The sequence below is a fragment of the Schistocerca gregaria genome, chromosome 7, assembly GCF_023897955.1.
Source record: "Schistocerca gregaria isolate iqSchGreg1 chromosome 7, iqSchGreg1.2, whole genome shotgun sequence".
In the NCBI taxonomy this organism is placed as follows: domain Eukaryota; kingdom Metazoa; phylum Arthropoda; class Insecta; order Orthoptera; family Acrididae; genus Schistocerca; species Schistocerca gregaria.
Genome location: NC_064926.1, coordinates 305,419,839 through 305,443,604, shown reverse-complemented (window position 1 = coordinate 305,443,604; position 23,766 = coordinate 305,419,839). Strand labels below are relative to the sequence as shown.

At 43.9% G+C, this 23,766-nt stretch overlaps 1 protein-coding gene across 6 annotated transcripts in view; it reads right to left on the bottom strand.

The window, feature by feature from the left end:
• The window catches only part of LOC126281577 (uncharacterized), a 280,344-nt gene that overhangs the window by 77,402 nt on the left and 179,176 nt on the right, over positions 1-23,766 (bottom strand). For all 6 annotated transcript variants that reach the window (XM_049980654.1, XM_049980657.1, XM_049980656.1 and 3 more), the window contains exon 2: positions 12,085-12,156. In XM_049980654.1, the coding sequence (XP_049836611.1) occupies positions 12,085-12,156 (72 nt within the window). The remainder of the gene's footprint in view (positions 1-12,084; positions 12,157-23,766) is intronic.

Genomic DNA, 23,766 nt, shown 5'->3' with positions numbered 1-23,766 from the left:
GCGGCAGTAACCGATCTAACAACTGCGCCAGACAATGTTATCTTATATAGACGCTGACGACCGAAGCGCCGTATTCTGACTGTTTACATACCTTTCGCTACGTTGTAGTGGACAATGTGGAGGATTTTCTGATGTATACAACTTACTTTCGTTTATAGGCCTAGCTGTCGAATTGTGACACCTGCTATGTTTCTTTATTATGTTAGAACTGTTTACTCAATAAAATGACCTTTGAACAGGACCCCAACGGAAACTCATATGCGGAACTTGATAAAATTGTAACAAGATAACAGCGCCGCAAACAACTGTCCGGCCATCAGCTAAACAAGTTCCACAAACTTCTGACCTGTCGTACTACATAAAACTGAAGTTTTAACAGTTCATGTTCTTAATATTATTTCTGTAACATCACGTACTCAAAATGTTACCTTCACCATTGATCCTGCTATAATGTTAATCCACTATTCTAAAAATCACATGAAGTATGTCTCCTGTCCTAAGATTCATTTGCTATCCTTCTTCTAACACTTAACAGCACTTCACAATTAGATTATAAAATGAGAGGTGGACAAGTGAAAACGGACTGGTCGCAAAAATGGCCTGTCATCAATGAACTACTTCTAAAAGACGATGGATTTGGCCTATCTCTAGCTCGATCGAACCCTCGAATTCCACTCTGTCTTGAACTTAGTCTTCACCTCTTAATCACGTGAAGACTTTCCAGGAATGGCATGTGGATCTGAGTGCACGTTAAAATGTTTTCCCCAATTACTCGGTAGGATTACTTAGTTAGGTTGCGGACAATCAAGTCGGCGAAGTGGCTTCCGACTGAAAGATTTCCATCAGTTGAGTCACACGGAATTATTCCAGTCGTGAAAGGTGCGGAAGGAGGTTTTTTGTAAGAATACGTGTGAGAACGAATTCCTACAGTTTTACCTTCGTGGTATCTTCGCAAGATATACGTAGGAGGAAACAATACATATTGACTGACTCATCTAGGAAAGTACGCAAGCGGACTTTTGGCAGGCAATTGTAGTGGGACGTGAAATTGAAGCATCACCCATCCACCAGTGTCAGCCCAGTTTGCAGGTGAATGTAAGTTTAATTTAGTGTTTTGTTTAGGTATTTTGTAATATTAATAATTGTTGTGAATTATCTACAGTTTTGTATTTATTTTTATGTTTCATTTACGGAGAAGGCGGCGCAACGAACGGAGACAGCATCTTCGCTGCTGGGACCAGAGAGAAAACTGCTGGCCACTATACGTCGCGTGTCGACAGCCAAAGAGCAACAGAAGATCCTGAAACCGAGTCGTTGCGTCGTGCTTCTAAAAACTGAAAAAATAAGAATTTGTAATGTTTCTACTACAGTGACGTCATAAAAAGTTTAATCACGTTGTAAATGTTCAGTCCTATCTTGTCAAGGCTCAGGTTCACGGCTATATATAGTATATAGGAAAATAATAAACTAGTGTACACTACAAAAGTTTAAATACGTGTTCCGAGAATTTATTTATGAAGAATTATTGATTTATTTGACAAGATTATTAATTTTGACAACGTTCATCGCGAGTTTGAGTCTTGAAAGTTTATTCAATGTGGTTTTAATATTTATTAAAGCAGATTCTTGCGTTAATATAATGTCTGAGAAAAAAACAAATGACATCTAAATTGAAAAAAGTTTGCGCAAACCAATTGGACTGAGTGACGTAATTCTGCGCATACGGCTCAAATGATGATGTTTTAATTACAGTTTCGTTCAAGAATCATTCAGCGACCACTTATAAAAAGAGTTTAAATAATTCTGAAGTGTTTTGTAACTGACGTTGGTGACGAAGTCTGCACATGGTCATATGTCAAAAGAAAATCATTTATACAAAATTTACGTCGTTACACTACACAATCACACCGTAATAGACAATACCTCTATTGTAGCATCTACTAATCAAGATGACAACCATCTCCGCGACGCTTTTGCTCTTATGAAACAAGACTGTGACGAAACACACTTCTCTTGGATATTCTATGTTACCTCCATCGTTACTTCCATCGTTGGTTTCTGGTGTGGGACCCATTCTACGATCAGTATACAAATACCGCTGGAACTTGAGTTTTGTAAGCTATCTCCTTTGTTAATGGATTATCCTTCCTGAGGAATCTTCCCATGAATCTCAGTCTGACACCTGTCTTTCCAGCGATTAATTTTGAGTATTCGTTCCAATTTAAATCTCTCCGCAAGTGTACTCCCAGTATATAATGGTAAACAGTGAATAACTACTGCATAGCTACTGTAATCTGCATCCATTTGAATCTGCTTATTGTAGTCAAGAATTCGTCTCCATCTACAACTCCTATCTCCATATTTCCCTCCATTACCAAACTGACGATTCTTTGATGTCTCAGAAGATGTCCTGTCAACCGATGCCTTCTTTTAGTCGAGATGTGCCACAGCATTTATTTTTCTTAAATTTGGTTCAGTATCGCCTCATTGCTTATCCGATCTGCCTATTTAACCTTCATCTTTCTTCCGCAGCACATTTCAGAAGCTTCTGTTCCCTTTTTGCCTGACCTGTTTATCGTGCACGTTTTATTCTCGTATACTGCTACACTCCAGACAAGAACCTTTAGAAAAGTCTTATTACCACTAATATTTATTTTTGATGTTAGCAAATTTCTCTTTTCTAGAAATTCATTTGTCGCTGTAGCGAGTCTGCATTTTATACCCCCGTCTATTTCGGCCGTCGTCGGTTATTTTGCTGCCCAAATAGCAAAACTCATCTGTTACTTTCAGTGCCTCATTTCCTAATCTAATCCCGACAGCATTGCCTGATTTCATTCAATCACATTTCATCACCATGGTTTTACTTTCGTTGAAGTTCATTAGATAATAACTTTTCAAGATACTACCCACTCTTTCAGTTGCTCTTCGAAGTTCCAAATCTGTGACAGAATTGCGATGTCGTTAGTAAATCTCAAAGTTTTTTATTTATTCTCACTGAATTTGAACTCCCTTTCCCAACTACTCCTCGGTTTCCTATATTTCCTCTTCGATATTTAGGTTAAATGGCATCGTGGATAGGCTATAATACAGGTACGCTACTTTTTTCTCAGCTTGTGCTTCCCTTTCACATATTTCGACTCTCGTAACTGCAGTCTCGCTTCGGTACAAGTTGTAGATAACGTATTCTGCAAGCCTATAAACGCTTTAAATTATAGCTTTACGTTTCTATCATCTATCTTATAAGGTAACCAACAGATTCAGTATTGCCTCGCATGTTCCTTCAGCTCTCTAGAACCCAAACTGATCTTCCCCGAACGTCACTTCCTACAACCTTTTTTCGTTCTTTTATAAGTACATGTTGTTAGTGTTTTACAAGCAAGACGTAGTACACAGACCGTTCCGTGACAATGACGCCAGACAGCTCCTACCTGCAATAGAACTGGAATTGGGTTACACAGTTCAACCATTAAGCATTCACTTGAGCACGAACAACTGCCACAATTCCGCACTGCATTGATAATGACCTGACACAGGTCGACATCTGATGCGCGTTGTGACTATAAATGTCATATTAAAGCAACTTAATTCTACGACTGATTGCTGCTCTGTCTAACCCTATATAACCACAGTCGTTGCGTGCACCCACCCCATGGAGGGCAACCTGATGGAGAATTAGAATTACTCTTTTCTTCCTGAAGACTAAGGGTATTTCGTCTCTCTCATACTAGTCAGTCATATCAATGTGTCCAACTACATCAATGTGCAATAACCAGTCACAGACTACTGGTGACAGCACTAGCAGTGGAGGATATATAATGTGTGCCGCGGGGACGCAGAAAACAGTGCAGTTGTTGTCGCAATGCGAAAACGGAGCGTTTCACCTGACGACCAGAAGGGCATGCTCACTGGCTTTTGGACCAAGGGATGGCAGCTTTTCTGAATCGCCTAAGTTTGTAAACAGTTCACGTGCCGCTGTGGTTAAACTATACCATAGATGACAAACTGGCGCTATCCACAATCGGCATGGAAGCAAGTGTGTGGTGCACCACAGGTCATTCATGACAAGGATCAACGACTGTTGCGAAGATGTGTACGGGGCAACAGACGTGCAACTACTGAGCAACTGATCATCCACATAAACCAGTGGGCTACCAACAGTGTCTCCAAAACGAACGTTCAGATAAAGTTGCTGTGTATGGACCTTCGCAGCAGTCGCTTCCTCCATGCACAAATGCTGACTGCTGTTCACTGGTGACTAAGGCTGGAATTTGCACGCCAGTAACGCAACTGGACGTCCACTACGTGGCGATAGGTGGTCATTTCAGACATATCACGTTTAATGCTCCATAGGACAGAACAGCGAGAAGTATCAGACAGCAAACACCATGCGGCAAAGTTATGATCTAGGGAATGTTTCCGTGATATTCCCTGGAGGATCTCGTCCTTCTGGAGTGGACAGTGGGTCAATACCAGTATACATTTATCCTTGGGGACCATGTCCACCCCTATATGCAATTTTCTTTTCCTCGGAATGAGCAGGCCACTGTGGCCGAGTGGTTTTAGGCGCTTCAGTCCGGAACCGCGCTGCTGCTACGGTCGCAGGTTCGAATCCTGCCTCGCGCATGGATGTGTGTGATGTCCTTAGGTTAGTTAGGTTTAAATAGTTCTAAGTTCTAGGGGACTGATGACCTCAGATGTTAAGGCCCATAGTGCTTAGAGCCATTTGAACCATTTGAACCTCGTAATGGTGTCATCTACCACGTGGCAATGCAACGAATCACACAGCTCGCTGTGTGTGTGCATGGTTCGAAGAATACCAGGATGATTTTACCGTCTCCCATGGCCTCCAGGCTCACTGATTTACACCCAATGGAGAATCGTGGGGTCACATCGATCGTGCTGTTCGCTCCATGGATCCTCAACCAGGAAACCTGGCGCAGCTGGCCATGCCATAGCACTTTCGGTACCCACCAGAACCTCACTGACTTTTCTTCCTCCACGTCGCGCAGCGGTCCACGCTGCAAAAAGGTGGTTATTCAGGCTTTTGACAGGTGGTCACATTAATGTGAGTGGACATTGTCTATGTAGAGGTAGACGTCATCATTTTCGTTTTCACAAGCCAGGAAGGTGTCAGAAATAACGCGCGAGAAAAACCAGTGATCTCAGGTAGGTATTTGAATATCACAGTGATTAGTAGAACAAATAATGAGGGAAGAAAGACTTGTGTTTGATACTGCTGTATTAATAGCTATTTTCATTTCCTTTTAAGTACCCTTCAATAACTGAAAAATTAATGATTAAAGAAGAATATAAGGAAGTCGAATTGGAAAATACTCCAGTATAAGTTGCGGAAAGACCACATAGATAATATTGTGGGGAAGGCGAGCCAAAGGTTGCGTTTCATTGACAGGACACTTAGAAGATGCAACAAGTCCACTGAAGAGACAGCTTACACTACACTCGTTCGTCCTCTGTTAGAATATTGCTGCGCGGTGTGGGATCCTTACCAGGTGGGATTGACGAAGGACATCGAAATGATGCAAAAAAAAAAAGGCAGCTCGTTTTGTATTATCACGTAATAAGGGAGAGAGTGTGGCAGATATGATACGCGAGTTGGGATGGAATTCATTAAAGCAACGACGTTTTTCGTCACGGCGAGATCTATTTACGAAATTTCAGTCACCAACTTTCTCTTCCGAATGCGAAAATATTTTGTTGAGCCCAACCTACATAGGTACAAATGATCATCAAACTAAAATAAGAGAAATCAGAGCTCGAACAGAAAGGTTTAGGCGTTCGTTTTTCCCGCGCGCTGTTCGGGAATGGAATGGTAGAGAGATAGTATGATTGTGGTTCGATGAACCCTCTGCCAAGTACTTAAATGTGAATTTCAGAATATTCATGTAGATGTAGATGTAGAATGTATTGGGACGCGACTAACTCTATCAGTAAAATTATGATGAACATTCAAAAATTTTTTTACAGACTTAATAAAAAATATGTTTACTGTGCCAGATCAACATTATTTTCTTTCCTCAGACAAAGTCTACTTCCTAGCATTTAAAAACAGGAACATGAACATGAGATTGCTTCGTAGACAGGTACAGTCCTTCAGCGAGAACAAAGCTTTGGACGGACGTTGTCTCAGCACGTTCCCGTCGCCACGAGCCGTCCTATGTACACACGGTAGCGTTTACCGTCTCTCACAGTAGAGATTACGCTCAGCAGGTCTCCTGCTCCGATAGAGCAAACACTGCTCCAAGGCCAGGACGGTTGCGGCATCCGTAATATTTTCGTGGAACATCACCACTGCGTCATTTCAGTGTTGTTAAAGGTACGTAATTCGTTACTATTCACCTCAATTTAATATACAGTTGAACTTGGAGAAGTGATTTTTAAGGAAACATCAAATTGTTCTGCCTCATAGAGGCCTCTCATTTAGCTGATTTCTCACTCATAAACGTTCAGAAGTGGCTTATCTCACTTACACAGATTCACTCTTAGAAAGGTTTAAGTAGAGCGGGTAAATAAGAAAAAAACGCTGTCCCAACTTGGGAGAGGTGAAGTTGAAGATAGTTGAGAACTTTAAATGCGTCCGAACCTGTGGAATAATGGCCAGCTAGAACAAAACCCACGAATCGTAAATGCTTCCAGATCACATAACAGTCTAAAATCAATCATAAAATCAAGCGTAATCTCAACGAAAGTTAAAATGAAGGCTAATAATAATTACCCTAGAGTTGTTATATGACAAATAAACTTTGAGTACCATCAATGGCGATAGGACAGAACTGATGGCATGTGAGAAAGATTTTTGGAACAGTGAAGGAAGAAAAAGGGCGGAGGAGACTAAAAAAAATGATGAAATATATGCTGTGATGAATCAGCTCAGTATTTTCCCGAAAAAAGAGGTTAAGCGACTACAATGGGCTGGAAATGTGAGAACAACAGATGACTCTACTGCAAAAGAAGTGTTGGTAGGAAGGACGGAGGGAAAGTGCCACCAGGGAAGACCAAGTACGACATGGAATCGCGGATTATGGAAAGACATGCAACAAGCAGCATTCACAGGATACTGGATGGAAGCTCCACAGAACGGGACCTGCTGGACGCAGTTTGAAAGGTCGGCACACGATCTGCAAAGCCCCAACTGCAAACTTACTTATACTGTAATAATAAAAAAATATTGCGTACATGGACACATTAATTTAAAGAAATCTTTCAGATTTCCCTCTTTCTCCATCATGGCATACTGAGCATATTTCTGAAGTTCACAATGCTTAATCGTTAAAAATTACAAAATCATGCTGGTGCCACGATCGAATATTTTGAGCTGTCGGAGGCGCAGTGTCTCTCTCTCGAAGCAAATCATACCGCATAGTTGTACTTGCACCTGTTAGTTAGATAATGTTTCATATTGCACAGATCGTTTGAACGATTCTTTTATCGAAACGATTGGAACGAGTCAGTTTACAGGATATACGAGGGTTGCAGCTTAAATAGTGGAAACTATTTATTCACAACCCTTACAAAAGAGTTACATGTTTACACCTGTTATTGTCCTTCAAAGTAGTCACCAGTGTTGTGAAGAACCCGGCATCAGAAGCAAAGTCAGCGACGCAGTGTTCCCCGACGAGCTGGTACGTCTCATACACTCATACTCACTGCCTGGAGTTTCAACACCGATGTTGAGAGCAAACAATAAACACGACATGGTATACAGGCTGCAGTACCCCAAGGAAGCAACCTAGGGCCCTCACTGTTTAACCTCTATATTAATGACCTCCCAGCTACACGCAGCACGACGGTGGCAATCTACGCGGATGACGCTGCCATCGTCGCGCAAGATTGGAAGCCGTCTAACATTAACTCACGACTACAGATTGCACTCAGAGCGGCAGAGCCTTGGCTGGAGAAATGTCGTGTTAGAGTAAACGTCGACAAGCGCGAAGCCGTTCTGTTCACTAGAAGACCGAAACTACTGCGCAAACATCAACACTGCAACCCAATAACACTACGCGCACGCCCAGTACGTTTCCGTGAGAAGGTCAAATACCTCAGTGTCTGGCTGGACCGGAAACTACTCTGGGGAGACCACATTCAACACGTGACCAACAAAGCAAACGCGAGGCTCAAACAACTCTAGCCTATGCTTAACAGGCTTAGCACACTGAATAGTAGGGTGTCCAGGTCCATGTACACCACACTTACCAGACCTCTGATGACGTATGCTGCTCCCGTCTGGGGATACGCTGCGCCCACACGCCTGCGCCGTCTGCAGCTCACACAGAACAAAGTACTCAGAATCATATGCAACGCTCCGCGCTACACACGTACCGCAATCTTCAGCGGGAATATCGGCTAGATACCATCTTGCAGGTATTCCAAAAACTCTCCACACGACTGTACAGAAACACGAAACACTCGGTTAACCCGTCTATCCTTTCTCTGGGTAACTACGACCACAACCATAAATGGCAAAATAATAGACCAAAAACACTACTGCAAGAAACTAAATATCTATGGTCCATAGCACGCTAACACGACAGTACTGGCGAGACCCTCAAACACAGCTACGGCTGGCAACCCCAGATGCTCGACCCGCCGAAAAACAGGCAATCGCAGGGAAACCGTACTGTACACATCACTCAAACCAGCCACACACATCCCGTATACTGAGAGGTGATCTAAGATAGATTGCCCACTAATGTATGATGACCTTGAACTGTTACGGGACGCTGCAGCTGCAGCAGGCCCCACAACGAGCACCCGCAACGACAAAGGTAACGATGCACGATGCCTCGCACTAACATAACCACACCTTGCATGCACTATTGCAGCCGCTACTGCCCTTACTACCCGTCCTACTGTCGCAGAGGTTTTCTTTCCCTTGGCGCTTGCCTTGGCACATTTTTCCCTCTGCCCTTACAAACCGCTACCCTTCGATGGCTTTCGTCCACTTTCTGTCTCCTGATGGACCATGTCAATGGGTAATCCTACCCAGACGCATAGACAACATCACAGCCGACATCCTGTGACTCACGATTTGAAAACTAACATGTTATACGGAGGTGACAGTAGAACTTTTGGTTTGGTCACCACGTTGGTGTGGGCGTGGAGGGGCCCCATCCTTGCTCCGATGTTGTGTGTGGCGTCTGAACTAGGGGTTATCTGGCACAGAGACCAGCTGTAGGCAGCTGCTGACATCCAGTGTGACTTGAAATATACAGTTATGCCGCTGTCGCAACATCTAACAGAAAGTGCTGGGCAGATTTCCGCTGTATACACTTAATCATCAGGGGCAGATAACAGTGGGGAGGATCTGCGGAGCGTCAAAACAGAGTATGAGTCAAGTCTGGACGAAACCGAGACTCTACTCTGTGTCACCTCTAACAGATGGAAAATTACGACATTTGCAACGTGTGTTTCTGTGTTCAGGCACCTCCAGATGCCTCGTTACTCCAAGATTCGATGTAGGCAGAGGCCAGATCCTCTACAGCATTCACCTGCTAAGACAGATAGTATCACTGCGAGCAGAATTCCTATGGCGTATACAGAGCTGTTATAATCAGTGCACAGACATAACCTTTTGTAAAGACACGTTTCTTTTAGACTTGGTACCTGCACATCACACTGTTACACTGATAACAGTTTCCATGGCTATAAGCCGCTTCCTTAATTTAATTTTGAGAGTGTGACGGCTGGGAGGGGGGGGGGGGGAGATGGGGGAAAGAGGCGTAGAGAAACTCAGTAAAGAACAATTTACGTCACATTACCCATTTACAAAAGCCGTTAACAAAATGTTGATTCTTATTCATATTTTTAAGTTGACATATACGAAGGGGAGGTGAAAAATAAGTTTCCCCATTCGACTGTGGGCAGAGTTGTGTGATATGGTCGAAAGACGACATGGCAGGTGAAGGCGCATGTGCAAGACACCGACACACCATTGAGAAGAGGTCGACCGCGATCAAGCAGATGGCGCTGTCGCAATGCCTGCGCAAAGCGGAGGCCAGCCGCTCAGCCTTTTCCCGGAGCTATGGAGAGAAGGTGCGTTTTGGAGTCGTGGTCAAAGGCGGAAGTGAGAGCTGTTATCCGCTACGAATGGGCACGTGGAGTATCAGGCACAGAAATTCATAACCGCCTTCTTGAGGTGTATGGGTCAGATTCGATGTCGAGGCAAATGGTGCAGAGATGGTGCCAGAAATTCAGTGATGGACGTCAGCAAGTGCAGGACATACCGAGACCTGGACGGACGCGCACGGCCACTACAGATGCAAATGTCAGGAAGGGCGATGACATGATTAAAACGAACCTGCGTATCACCATCGATGGAGTAGCGGCAGAACGTGGAATCGGACATGAGCGAACTCACAAGATCATCTACGACATTCTTCGATACAGGAAGGTGTCAGCACGTTGGGTGCTCCCGCCAACTGACCCCGACACACGTGGACAACGCATGGCGTTCAGCCTTGAACCTGGCAATGAACTTCTGTTTCGGATTGTGAGGGAGGATGAAACGCAGGTTCACCATTACACGCCCGAATCAAAGGCCGCATCCGTGGAGTGGAAACATCCGTCATCACCTGTCCGAAAGAAGTTCAAAAGCACTCCGTCTGCAGGTAAAGTGCTACTCACCGTTTTATGGGACGCCAAAGGAGTTTTGCTGATGGACCTTCTGGAGGGCGCAACCATCAGTGCTGCGCGGTACTATGCCACTCTGTCGAAATTGAAAGAGGTGATTCGAAAAAAGCGTCCTGGCCTTCTCAGATCTGGCGTTCTGCTGTTGGATGACAATGCGAGACGACACACGGCGACGGCAACGCAAAACCATATTGCAACTCTTGGTTGGGAGCGCCTACACCATCCGCCTTACAGTCCGGATGCCGCACCAAGTGACTTCCATCTGTTTCCTGCTGTGAAGAAGACTCTCGGCGGAAGGCGCTTTGGCAGCAGTGCTGACGCCAAACAAGCCGTTGAACGCTTCTTCCATGTGCAACACCTTGATTTTTTCCTGAAGCTTATAAAGCGGTATCACACATGTCTCAATGTACTTGGAAATTATGTAGAAAAATAAAGATATGTCTTATCTTTAATGTCTCATTCTCTTTTTTTGCCATTCACACACAACTCTGACAACAGTCGACAGGGGAAACTTATTTTCCAACTCCCCCACGTAGATAAACAACTCAGAAACACCATGTCTCCAATCACAGTCTTCACTCATGTCACTGTATACTTCAGATACCCGTGTTTCATTCACTTCCCTGTCAAAGTGCGTTGTACCCACTACTATCTACGACAATGGACACGTAGCTCGTCTTGAGCCACACTTTCTGTAAACATCTCCATTAGGTACATTCTTCTTATAACTAATAACTGGGAGTTTGAAATTTGCATTGAAATTGCGCCATATCCGAAGTTTCTTGGTGATATCCTGTGTACGCTATCGCTCACTGGAAATAACTAAATTTTGCTACTTAGAGAAAAACTGTGTCTCCTGTGTCGTGTAAGGCAGGCGAACTTTGAGCATGATAATAGCAAGTGTGTAAGTTAAAATGTCAACATTCAAAGGCGGTTATAGTGCTCCCTCCCACACAAGGATTAATTTCGAAATAGTAGTGATACTGTTGCTCAATTTAAAACTAAGAAACGAGCACTGCAGTTGAAGTTTCTACGGTACTAGAATATGCCGATTTTTGTAGAATCACATAAATAATCCACACTGCGAGTAGCTGGGCATAATTTTATGGAAAACGTGCAGCTTACATTCGCCCAAATCGATGCCTCCTCTACGACAAAATAAAAATCATGGCATGACTGGAGACTTCATAATCCATGCGAACGTTTGCTGTTAACCATTTAGAAACCACTACTGAACCAGTCCACTTACTTTAATGACATTGTTGCTTGCAGGTGTTAGTGAATTTGACACTATCGTTACAAATTTGTCCTACCCAAGAGAGAAAATCTGATTGTTCTTCTATTTCATGCAGCCATTACTTCCAGATATTTGTTTAGAACGATCTATAGTTGCTTTTGAATGATATAATGATATCCAACCTAATGAAATGTACTCACCAGTTCACCATCGCCCACTTGAACGAGACGCAGTTCACGTGGTAGAGTGACGAGCGGTTGCGGTGGCTCGGGCTGCGAAAAGACGCGCTCTTTCAGTAAGAAGAAAACACAATGCAGCAACGAAATAACAACACAGTGACAATAACAGAGAATTCAACATGCGGATAGAAAAGGCCTAGTCCCCCCCTCCCCCTCCCCCAGGCCACCTGACACACATGCATGTATACACATGCACAAGCAGAAAGGTGGAAGGAGAGATTGAGGAATGAATGAGGAACACTGGAGAAACATATCTAATAATAATTTGTTGTAGGATTGATCCTTCTGCCAACAGGTTTCAGTTGAAAATTTATAATAGACCTACGTCTACATTGTACTCCGCATGCTACTTTACAGTAGATAGCGGAGGGTAGTTTGTGTACGAACATTACTTCCCCCTTATCCTAATCCAGTCGCGAATGGTTTGCAGGAAGAAAGATTGCTGGTAAGCCTCCTTGTGGCCTCCAATCTCTCTACTATTATATTCATGGTCTTTTTGCAAGGTGTACGTAGGTGGCATCAATACATTAGTTGACTCTTCTAAAAATATACTCTCTCGGAACTTTAACAGAAACCACACCATGGTGAAGAACACCTCTATTGCAATGTCTTCTCCTGGAGGTTTTTCCTTTCTTGCTTCCTACAGGCTTTCGGGACGTGACCATACAGCCATCTCAATAGTGGAATGTCAATTACGACGGTACGAACGCAAGGACAACCGTTTTCTGCGGTTCACCAGATCGCTAGCGCCACTCTTAATACGAAGGGTTATTCGGAAAGTAAGGAACGATCGGTCGCACAGTGAAAATCAGATGATGTTTTGCACAGTTGTGTTGGGCAGTGTCTCTAGTATGGCCGTCGATCGCGTTACGTCGTTCTTTTTAGTTCTGAGCACATAGGGAGCATATAAAGATACCTAGAACACTAGGTCTCCCGCCGAGAGGGCCTGGTGAGAAATTTCGCCTGAAGCTATGCAGCCAACATTACATAAGTGTCTTCCGTTTTCTTCTTCAAAACAATTTTCAGCCGCATTCTGCTGGGGCAGTGAAGATGCTCCTCCATCGTTTTCAATTGGAAATGTTTCATTACCCACAATACAGCCCGCAATTGTCTCCCTCTGAGTTTCATGTCTGCTCACATGTACCTTTGGCTATGAAGACAGCATTTTGGCACAGGCAACGAGCTGTAGGCCAGCGTAGAGAATTGGCAGAAAGCACTGGCGGCTGCCTTCTATAACGAGGGTATTCGAAAGTTGGTACAACGCTACGACGAACATCTAAGTCGAATAGGCGACTATGGAGATAAGTAGCTGGAAGTTGTAGCTAACTGTTGCAAATAAAACAGGTTTGATTCTCACTGATGTTTCCATTTCAGGACATATCGTTCCTTGCTTCCCGAATAGCCCTCGTACAATGTGAAAAGAATCCACAAAATGAAAACAAATATAACAAATGAATCATAACATGAAGCGTTTATCAAACATGGGAAAAGTGCATATAACCCAAATCTGGCCAATTAAAGCCTGGTTTCGCAATTGCTCATTCTGAAAAGGTGGCTCAAAGATAATACAGAGGACAGAGATCAAGTGTAAGGGGCTAGGAGTCACCTATTCAACTTTCCTGTTTATTCTGTCATTTCTCGAATTGATAACTGTCTGTGGACGTCGAATTGGGGCGCGTCTATTGGTAGTTTCTTCGAGAAGAACTCTCTGCGTTGCTGGAACTTGCGTCCCTACTGGATACGACAGAGACAGTGCTACTACGAAGCAATGTGTAACTGATCTGCATCACAGCTGATGTGAATCCCAGAACACGCTGCGATGAATCGTCTCCATGCTGTGTGTCCAGGTAAAAGTGTTGGGAGGAAAGGAGGAGACTCATTCTCCGCCTTATTTCTCGATCAAACTCTAACAGACAGTTCTTCTTGAGGAGGTCATTCAAAACAAATGGTGCATGCGCAGGAACCGATGTATCCTGATCACCTCCGACAGCTCATCACCGTGATCTGCCAGTCTTTCACACTGTAGGACTCAAGGACTACTTGCAAGGAGTAGTTGTATTCCTGGAGATGGGGGTTCCGAGATGTTCCCCTGTCTCTCGAAGAATGACACAGAACACTGCTGAGACGCAAGACTTCGCACTTGTCAATCTAAATTAATGATTCAAAACAATTAACGCCCCCATAGTCTTAGAAAGCGCGTGCGTTATGTCACACAAATTTCCCCTGCGACACGGACATATTGCGAAGATAAGCGAACACGCACTTTGCACGTGACAAAGATGCTGATGGTCAGAAACAATGCGCAATCGATCTCCACTACAGAGTCATATCTAATCTAAACGACTGCGCTTCATTCTACGTCCATGATGAAAAATTTCTTGGTAATTCACTATTGAGTGACGGAGGATAATGTTTACGGTTTCTAGGTAACTTCATTTAGTACTTCGCACCACTGATAGTCATTCCAGTTCCTCTTCCACTTGCAGATGGAAAGAGGTACACTAATAGCCGAAACATTACGACGACAAGCAACCACGAGACCGAATGCCAGTTGTTGATGGACTCGTGACGCGCGAAGAAAAGTACAGTGTGTGCCGAAAAAGTGGCCTGAAAAATATTTGTAAGACTGACGGCGTACTGACCTTTCTTAATGGACAGGAGAACTGCCGTCACAGAAAATGTTGGAAACCATTATTTCAAATGGTTCAAATGGCTCTAAGCACTTTGGGACTTAACATCTGAGGTCAACGGTCCACAAACCTTAGAACTACTTAAACCTAACTAACCTAAGGACATCACACACAGCCATGCCCGGAGCAGGATTCGAACCTGCGACAGTAGCAGCAGCGCGGTTTCGCACTGAAGAGCCTAGAGCCGCTCGGCCACAGCGGCTGGTACCATTATTTCAATGCTCGTGCCTGCACATGCTCATCTCCCGTATGCTCTGTCCGGAGTGCTTTACTATGTCGTTACGTCTGAGTGAGAGGAGTAGACGTGTTGGGTGAACCGACGAATGAAACATAAAATGGTGCTCACGATAAAACAGGGCGGGTTCATTGTCGAATTTTATGCGAAGCACAAATCATAGAAAATGTGTGCGGAATTGAAACTTCCTGGCAGATTAAAACTGTGTGCCGGCCCGAGACCCGAACCGGGGACCTTTGCCTTTCGCGGGCAACTGCTCTGTAAAGTTCGGAGAGTAGGACACGAGGTACTGGCAGAAGTGAAACTATGAGGAGGAGGCGTTAGTCGTGATTGGGTAGCTCAGCTGGTAGAGCACTTTCCCGCGAAAGGCAAAGGTCCCGAGCTCGAGTCTCGGTCCGGCACACAGTTTTAATCTGCCAGGAAGTTTGATATCAGCGCACACTCCGCTGCAGAGTGAAAATCTCATTCTGGTGTGCGGAATTGTTTGTGCAAGAATTTAAGATTGTAATCGTTTTGGCAATAGTTCCAAAACAGTCGACAATTGCAAATCTGAGTGGCAAAAAGACGCGAAACAGTGACAGTTGCGAATAAATTCCTGAACCACCCGAAAAGAATTCGAGCAGGAAAACATATTGCTCGAGTGAAAGTAAGGTGACATCTCAATGCCGTTTTTCTCTGTAAACGGGAACTAAGAGATGGTCGTGTCAAAAAATTATCAAGAAAGACGTTCATCTGAATCCTTACAAATTTGCTGTCTTGTATGAGTTAAAGCGTCTGACGAACTTTCACATAGTAAGTTCTGCAAGTAGTTTCTAACTGAAATGGAATCAGGACTTCCGGATTCTCAGCTTTTCATTCCTACAATTGAGGCCACTCTCATCCTGTCAGAGTATGTGAACTCACTGTCATGTGCACCATTATTCATAAGAAAATCTTTGAAAAGCCGCTGCACAATTTCAAGATCGGTGTTAAGTCCGCAATGTCTGGTGTTCACCAAACTGTTTGTGCTATCTGGTACGGCCAGATAATTTTTAATCCGTATGTGGATGAGCTTACAGAATATGACTGACAGTACGGAAATTTCACGAAGAAGGAGCAACAGCAAACACTGCCTTCACACCTTGCCACGAGTGCATGAAGCAGGGCAATCCCCTGGCTACCTCGACCGCATGATCTCTCTCCCCATGTGATTTTTACCTGTGGGAAAAACTGAAGCTTTTTCATATAATCCTCACACTCTCAAAGAGCTACAAGAACATTGAAAACCCTGTTGCTCCTGACCCCCAGGCAAAACTGCTACGTGTGTCTCACAGTTTCTAAAACTGAGCACAGCGCAGCTTCCACGTCAGTGGTGGCCATTTCCGGCATCATCTGTGATGTTCATTTCTGTGATTATCATTAACAGGGTTAGATCCCAAGTCAGTCTTGTAGTAAATATTTTGCAGGCCACTTTTATTTAGCCCACGGTGTAGAAGCGGAGCGGCCACAAACGAGGAATAGTATAGCTTGCTGAGTCTACAGCTTGAATAACGTGGGGAAGAGGGTGAAACCTTGTTCCTCTCCCATCACAACTACCGCTTCCCTTTCATGTCGTTCGACTCTTACAACTGCAGTCTGGTTTCTACGTAGGTTATAAATAGTTTGTCAGTCCCTGTATTTTACCCCTGCTAGCTTCAAAACTGCAAAGAGTGTATTCCAGTCAACATTGTCAAAAATTTTACATAACTTGCCAAATGCTACAAATGTAGGTTTACCTTTCTTCAATGTATCTTCTAGGGTACGTCGTAGAGTCAGTACCATCTGGAGTATTACTGCATCTCCCCGGAAACCCTACTGATGTTTCCCATAGTCAGCTTCTGATTCTTCTATTTTTCTGTTAATAATTCGTGTCAATATTTTGCAGCCATGACTTAACGAACTGGTGGTTCAGTAGCGTTCACACTTGTCAGCAACTTACTTCTTTGGAAGTGGAATTACTACATTTTTTCTCAAGTCTGAAGGTGTTCTACTTATCCCATATACCACGCATACTGCGTCGAATAATTTTGTCATCACTGGCTCTCACAAGGATAATTAAGTCTGAGGGAGTATCGTCTACTCCAAGGGCCTTTCCACTCAGGTCTTTCAGTGCTCTGTCAGATTCTTTTCCCTGTATCATATCTGCCATTTCGTCTACTTCCTCTCCTCTTTCTTCTGTGTCGTCTGAACAAAACACAGCCAAGGCAAAAGCACCACAGCGCCAAAGATGCGAGCTGGTGCCAACGCTAGAGAAACTCGTCACTTGCTTCAGTTGAACCGAGTGGCGCTGAGGATGAAGATATCAACTTCGCCTCGGCCAATTGCCGCCGAGTACAATCCTCCAATGATTGGATGACAATGGGCAGAAGCCTACTCGGAAGATAGACGAGCAGCTCTCGCCCACTTAATTATAGATCATCGTCAAGGGCTGATTTAGGCAGGGAGCTTCGTTTAGTGAACTCTTAGAAGTGAACAGACAGTTGTCGTACATTGCTTTTGCTATGAACTGCGGAGTTTACATACGATTATTTGCATTTAGCCACTAAGAGCCTTTTTTTAATAATATTACTTGCAGTGTAACAGACTTCATTATTCAACAAGTCACAAAGATAAGTAACCTTTTTAACTCATTTGTGTGACTTTTCCATTAATTTGTTGGAGTGTTGTAGAACGTTCGTTTTCCTATCCTGTTATCTGACCCTGGGGCATAGCTATGTAATAGTAGCAGAGATAAATTGTCTTAGCGGTGTACTGCACCAGAAGCCGTTTCACGAACTCACAACCTCGGCCTACCTTAACAACAGTGCCAACTCGGCCTCCACAGCTGTAGCGGCGAGGCCTTTACAAAACTGGCGACGAGGGTTTGCAAAACGCTCTGTAGCGGTGTCTTCAAGCTCATTGCCCTTGTGTACCTCTCTACACATTCCAAACACCTGTCATCTTTCTCTTGATTGCTTAGTACTGATTTTTCATTTGATCTCTTGAAATTCGCACAGCTGTTTCTCACTCCTCCAAATACCTCTTTAATTTTATAGACGGTATGTAACTTTCCACTGTCTATACTTGTTTCTATAGACTTGCATTCGTCCTCTAGCCATTCCTGACTAGCCATTTTGCGCTTTCTGTCACTCTCATTTTTTAAACGTCCGTATTCTCTTTCGCCTTCTTTGTTTTCTCAGTTTTGTTTTCTCCTTTCGTCAGTTAAATTTAACATCTCCTGGTGCATGGCATAAGGCAGTGAAATCGATAATATGTTAATAAAAATACATTGTGATGGTGATACAACATTTTTTGTTATTGATTCTGTTTGTTTAAGTTGCTACCCAGTTCGATCGTCGGTTGCTCGCTCTAAACAATATGGAAAAATGTTACTTAAGTTAAATAAGCACCTGTTCACAGCTATGTGCCTCGTGTGAGATGAACCCCTCTCGGTCAAGATTTAGAGAGCGAGCGCCGAAGCCTGCCGGTTGAAAAGTTATGTGCCGTCCCGGCAACGGAAGAGGCTAAGAGGCTGGCGGCTGCTAGGTTCCCACACCCACGCCGCATAATGAACCATTGTGCTGCCGATCCGTCACTCATTCCGGCCGCATTTGCCTAATGCATTCGATACGTTTAATTGTGGTTAAAGCCACGGCGGCTGAGTACCTTTAAACCGCAGCCAGGTCAGTGTTTTTCCTAGCGCCGCGTTGCAACGGCAGCAGCATAGCGGCCAGAAGGGGGCGTGGCAGGGCCAGACACGTCGTCCCGGGCTGCGCAGGAAGGAATGCGGTTTTGTCTCTGTCTGCTCGGGCGCCGATAACGACGTTCGAGAGACGTGCGTAGCTCAGCAGTTATTGAAACATATAATACACGAGGCCTGAAGTCACTTTTTACGTTTTCCTTACGCATTTTGCTTTTTATTTGTGACACATCTCCAGTAGGTTGTAACTTATTTTGGTTTCAAGTGCGTAATAACTGCGCTGTATAATGATAACAGATTTAGTTATTACATTACAGCTTTTTGTTGTTCTCGTCTTGTTAGGCGAGAAACAACTTTCGTGGCGCAAGTTTCGAAAGGTTAAATTTCTGTTTGGTCTATTTACGATTTTGTGATTTTTATTGATCGTTCTGGAGTTCTACTTACTTACCGAGCGAGTTACCGCTGTGGTTACCTAACCGGAGTCACAGTCGGGAAGTCGACGTTTCACATTCCTGTCTGGTCGCCCAGATATAGGTTCTCCGTGATTAGCGAAATCGCTCCAACGAAATGCCGGAATGGTTTCTTTAAAAGGACACAATAAATTTCCATCCTCATCCCTTAGTAATTCGACCTCGTGCTCCGCCTCTAATGACCGCGCTGTCGACGGAAAATTAAACTCGATTCTTCCTTGCTTCCTTTTGTACTTAATTGGTCTGCGTACGCTAGGATGTATAGCCTTTTTTCGAACAAAATGCAGTTGAACACTGCACTTCTACTCTCCAACCCCCCCCCCCCCTCTCTCTCTCTCTCTCTCTCTCTCTCTCTCTCTCTCTCTCTCACTCTCTCACTCTGTGTGTGTGTGTGTGTGTGTGTGTGTGTGTGTGTGTGTGCGCGTGTGTGTACTGCATACAGTGTTGCTAACTAACACTGTTTATTTCTCTTTCGTCTTTTTTTGTGTTGTGGTGTCTGTACGTAGCTTGGTATTGGTTCGTTTGTCATGTGTGAGCGGTTACACACATCTGGATCTCATTTCCAATAAACCTCAAGTGGTCTGTTATAATCAGAGTGAATGTCTTCGTTGAAACACAGATTTCTGTTGGTGAAGATACAGACAACGGAAACGTTCACGCATGGTTAAACAGCGGTGCCCATGAACCTGAATGTGGCCAGCTAAGTGCCGCGAACAAAGTGAACAAAGTGTGTTGCGTAGAGCAAGAGAGCGAAGACGAGGCGATCGAGCAACCCAGTACCATCCATACTGAGGCATTGAAAGTATGAATCTATTATTAGAATATGCAGGATCAGTGTTTTGACTCTCCGGAAAATGTGAACCGTCGTAAAGAGAAACTCGAAGGAAATTAAAAACAACAAAAACATACATTGGTGATTTTTCTTTATAATGGCATTACGCCGTGCCCTAAAGCATGTTTCTGTGTCTAATGTTTCGCCTCCAAGTTCCGGAGACATCATCTGGGGCTATAAAGACCCATTTAGTAGTGTCAAACTGAACCAAGCTCAGCGAGGCCAACTCTTTATACGTATCCACGCAATCGTTGGGTAGTAACATCATCAGACCGCTCCCTAAGATCGCAGAGTTACGTCGACGGTGGTGATGGAGCTTACAGTATGGAAGAGTTGGCACCGTTTGTTTTATTTTGCACTAAGGCCTATTATAAACAAAACTGACCGAAGAGACCTTAAGGCCCAACAGTACCGACCGGCCACCGTGTCATCATCACCAAAGTACCGACCGACCGCCGTGTCATCCTCAGTCCTTAGGCGTCACCGGATGCGGATACATTGGGGTATGCGGTCAGCACACTGCTCCTCCGGCCGTTGTCAGCTTTCGTGACCGGTGTCGCTACCTATCAGTCAAGTAGCTACTCAACTGGCCCCACAAGGACTGAGTACACCCCGCTTGCCAGCAACACTCGACAGACCTGGACAGTGCCCCATCCAAGTGCTAGCCAAGCCCGACAGCGCTTAGCTTCGGTGATCTGATGGAAACTGGTGTTACCATTGGGGCAAGACCGTTGGCACTAAGGCCTATACCTTGCCTAATTGGCCTCCAACATTAGGTGGTGAAAAGTTAGGTGCAGAAACTTTCCACAGAAAGAGGAAACAAGTTGAACGATTATTTCCCGAAAGTGAACAGAAACCAAATGGCATGAAATTCTCTGTATTAGAAGTGAAATTTTATGAATAGTATTGCAGAGAGCTTTCAAATGTGACCTGTAGCGAATTTTGCAAAGACAGTAAGTAGCAGTTTCTGTAGAAACAATCGCATTTTGGATCATCGGTATTTATCTACTATCTGCGCAATCGCAGGATGCCATTAATCCTGATAATCTAAAGCTTGTTGTACTTTTAATAATATACATTGTAGGATAACCTGTACTTCAATTACAAATTAGTGTAACAGGCCCTGAAGTCATTTAGAAATAGCAGTACGGCTGTACCGGGTGTAAAGAAATGTAATCCATATTTTGAGAGATGGCAATGTGGGTCAAACAGACAAAAATGTCCAGGTAACATGGGCACTGGCGATGCAGGCCAAACAGACAAAAATGACAAGCACACATGGACAGCAATGACCACTTACGAACAATGACCACTTATCCATCTTTGCTACCGTGAAACACTGTTCTTCAACAGCAAGCTCTTTGCTATTACGAACGACATACAGAATGTAGCAAACAAATTATAAGACATGCCTCCGTTATTTCCCATGGATGTAGTATGCAGTATATATCTGTTATAGTTTTTACTGTAATTCGTAAACGTAGTTCTGGGTATGTGCTATTCATACATTAGTTCTAATGGAACCCGTTCGTCTTTTGATAAGCACCCTAGCCGCGAAACACAACTGAATAACTGAACAGATGGTATCCTGCGTTCTGGATATTTTTCAAATTATAGGACACAGGGACGACGGTTGCTACCATTTGCCACATCGTAAGAGAAAATCATGTCTGCCATTTCTTCTATGAAATAACAGGCTTCCACTTTGCTGATAAGTACAAATATAAAACTGCAAAGTAAAAGCATTTTACAAACTTACCAAAACGCGAACTGCTGCCTGGAAAAACAGTAAGACGCCCTTAGCACCCCACAGCTGAGAGGGGTTGAAAAGGGGTGGGTTCCATTAAAGTATCGGGTAGGTGCATAAGCTCGTAGCGTTTATTCATAAATTTAACAGACACAACAGACACACGTAACGGGGACTTTATTCACCAGTAACACAGTACATTCTCCTTCACTGTTTACAACAGTCTGCCAGCGACTGTAGAAAACACGTGATTTTGCGGTGAAGTTCCTTGAAGGTTGTTTGATAGAAAGTGGAAAAGGTAAAAATCTGAGGGCGCAAGATCGGGTCAATAAGGTGAATGCGGAATGACTTCCCAGTCCAACTATTGTATAATGTTTTTTGTCAGTCTAGCAGAGTGCAGGCGACCGCTATGTGTAGTAATATCACTTCGCGCAGACTTGGCCTTGGACTGCGTCTGGAAGACGTCACAGTTGTTGACAATAAATGTCAGCAGTGATGGTTACACCTCGGAGAAGCAATTCGCAGTACACCGCACCGTCGCTGTTCCACTACATGCTTAACATTATCTTTTATGGATGTGCAGGTCTTCGTACGAGGTATTGCTGCTTTGTTTCGGCTAAGCCATTCCTTTCCTTTCCTTACGTTAGCATACAGGTACCATTTCTCATCACCAGTAACGACACAGGATACGAATGGTCGGTGTTGTTCATGAGCCAGTTATGGCCACCCGCTCATTTTTGTGATTTTGGCTTTCAGCATGCCAAACCCACACACACCCAATTTATGAACCTTCCCCATTGTATGAAAAAGCTGCACGATGTTGCAATAATCACAATTCATCATACTCGCCAGTTCTAGAGTACACTGACAAGAGTTAATGCGTTCAAACGAGTTTCATTACACCCTTAAGGTCTTCCTGAACGATCCTCCGTAATACGAGAAAAACAATTTCTTGCCGTCTTCTGTCCAATGGCTTTACCCCCATACACGGTACAAATGTTACTGGCTATCACTGCTACTGTCAATCCTCTAATGAACTCAAACACAAGAATATGTCGGAAATGTTTCGATTTCTCCACTTGACACTCCACTGTCTGTCATCCATAGCTCCATTCACTGTCTACAAATGACAAAGTGACAATGTGTAAACTCTAAAAACAACAGGTGACTACAAATAAAAAATGACAATAGATAATTAAACACATATCATCCGGAATTCCACCATGTCAAATAAAAACGCTACGAGCTTATGCGCCAACCTAATAGAACTCAGGAACTACTGGAATGGTTCAAATGGTTCTCTCCCCTCTGGTTTACTTTCATGCGCTTAACGGCGTACACGCACACGGTCGTCTGTCTGATGGGGCATAACACGTGATTAATCTGAAAAGGCCACCTTTCCCACTCAGTGGGCGTCCAGTTGCGGTATTGTTCAAAAATGGTTCAAATGGCTCTGAGCACTGTGGGACTTAACATCTGAGGTCATTAGTCCCATATACTTAGAACTACTTAAACCTAACTAACCTAAGGACATCACACACATCCATACCCGAGGCAGGATTCGAACGTGCGACTGGAGTGGTTTCAACCTAATTCAGTATATACATCATTAATTATTTCTATACAAATACTTTCGGAGTAAGACACTCCTTCTACTCCTAGGGATTGTCGAAGATAAAGTGATGACGTGTAAAAATGACAAAAGTACCGGTTGGTACTTATTACCTGTGTCTAACTAACTTGGATTACTTTAAAAGTACGAAGCAAAGACTGTCTCTTATTTGTGTTGCTCAGTGCAGCAACCAAGTTGCGAAAATGAACACAGTAGCTAGCAAATAATTTTGTTAGCATGTTGCGGGACGCAACGGCATCCACTCGCGTGAATATCAGATATTTGACGTCGGCATTGCAGACGCAGGGTGTGAAAGAGCGAAGAAAGTAACAGTCGCCAGGGAGAGTCCGTTTTCCTCAA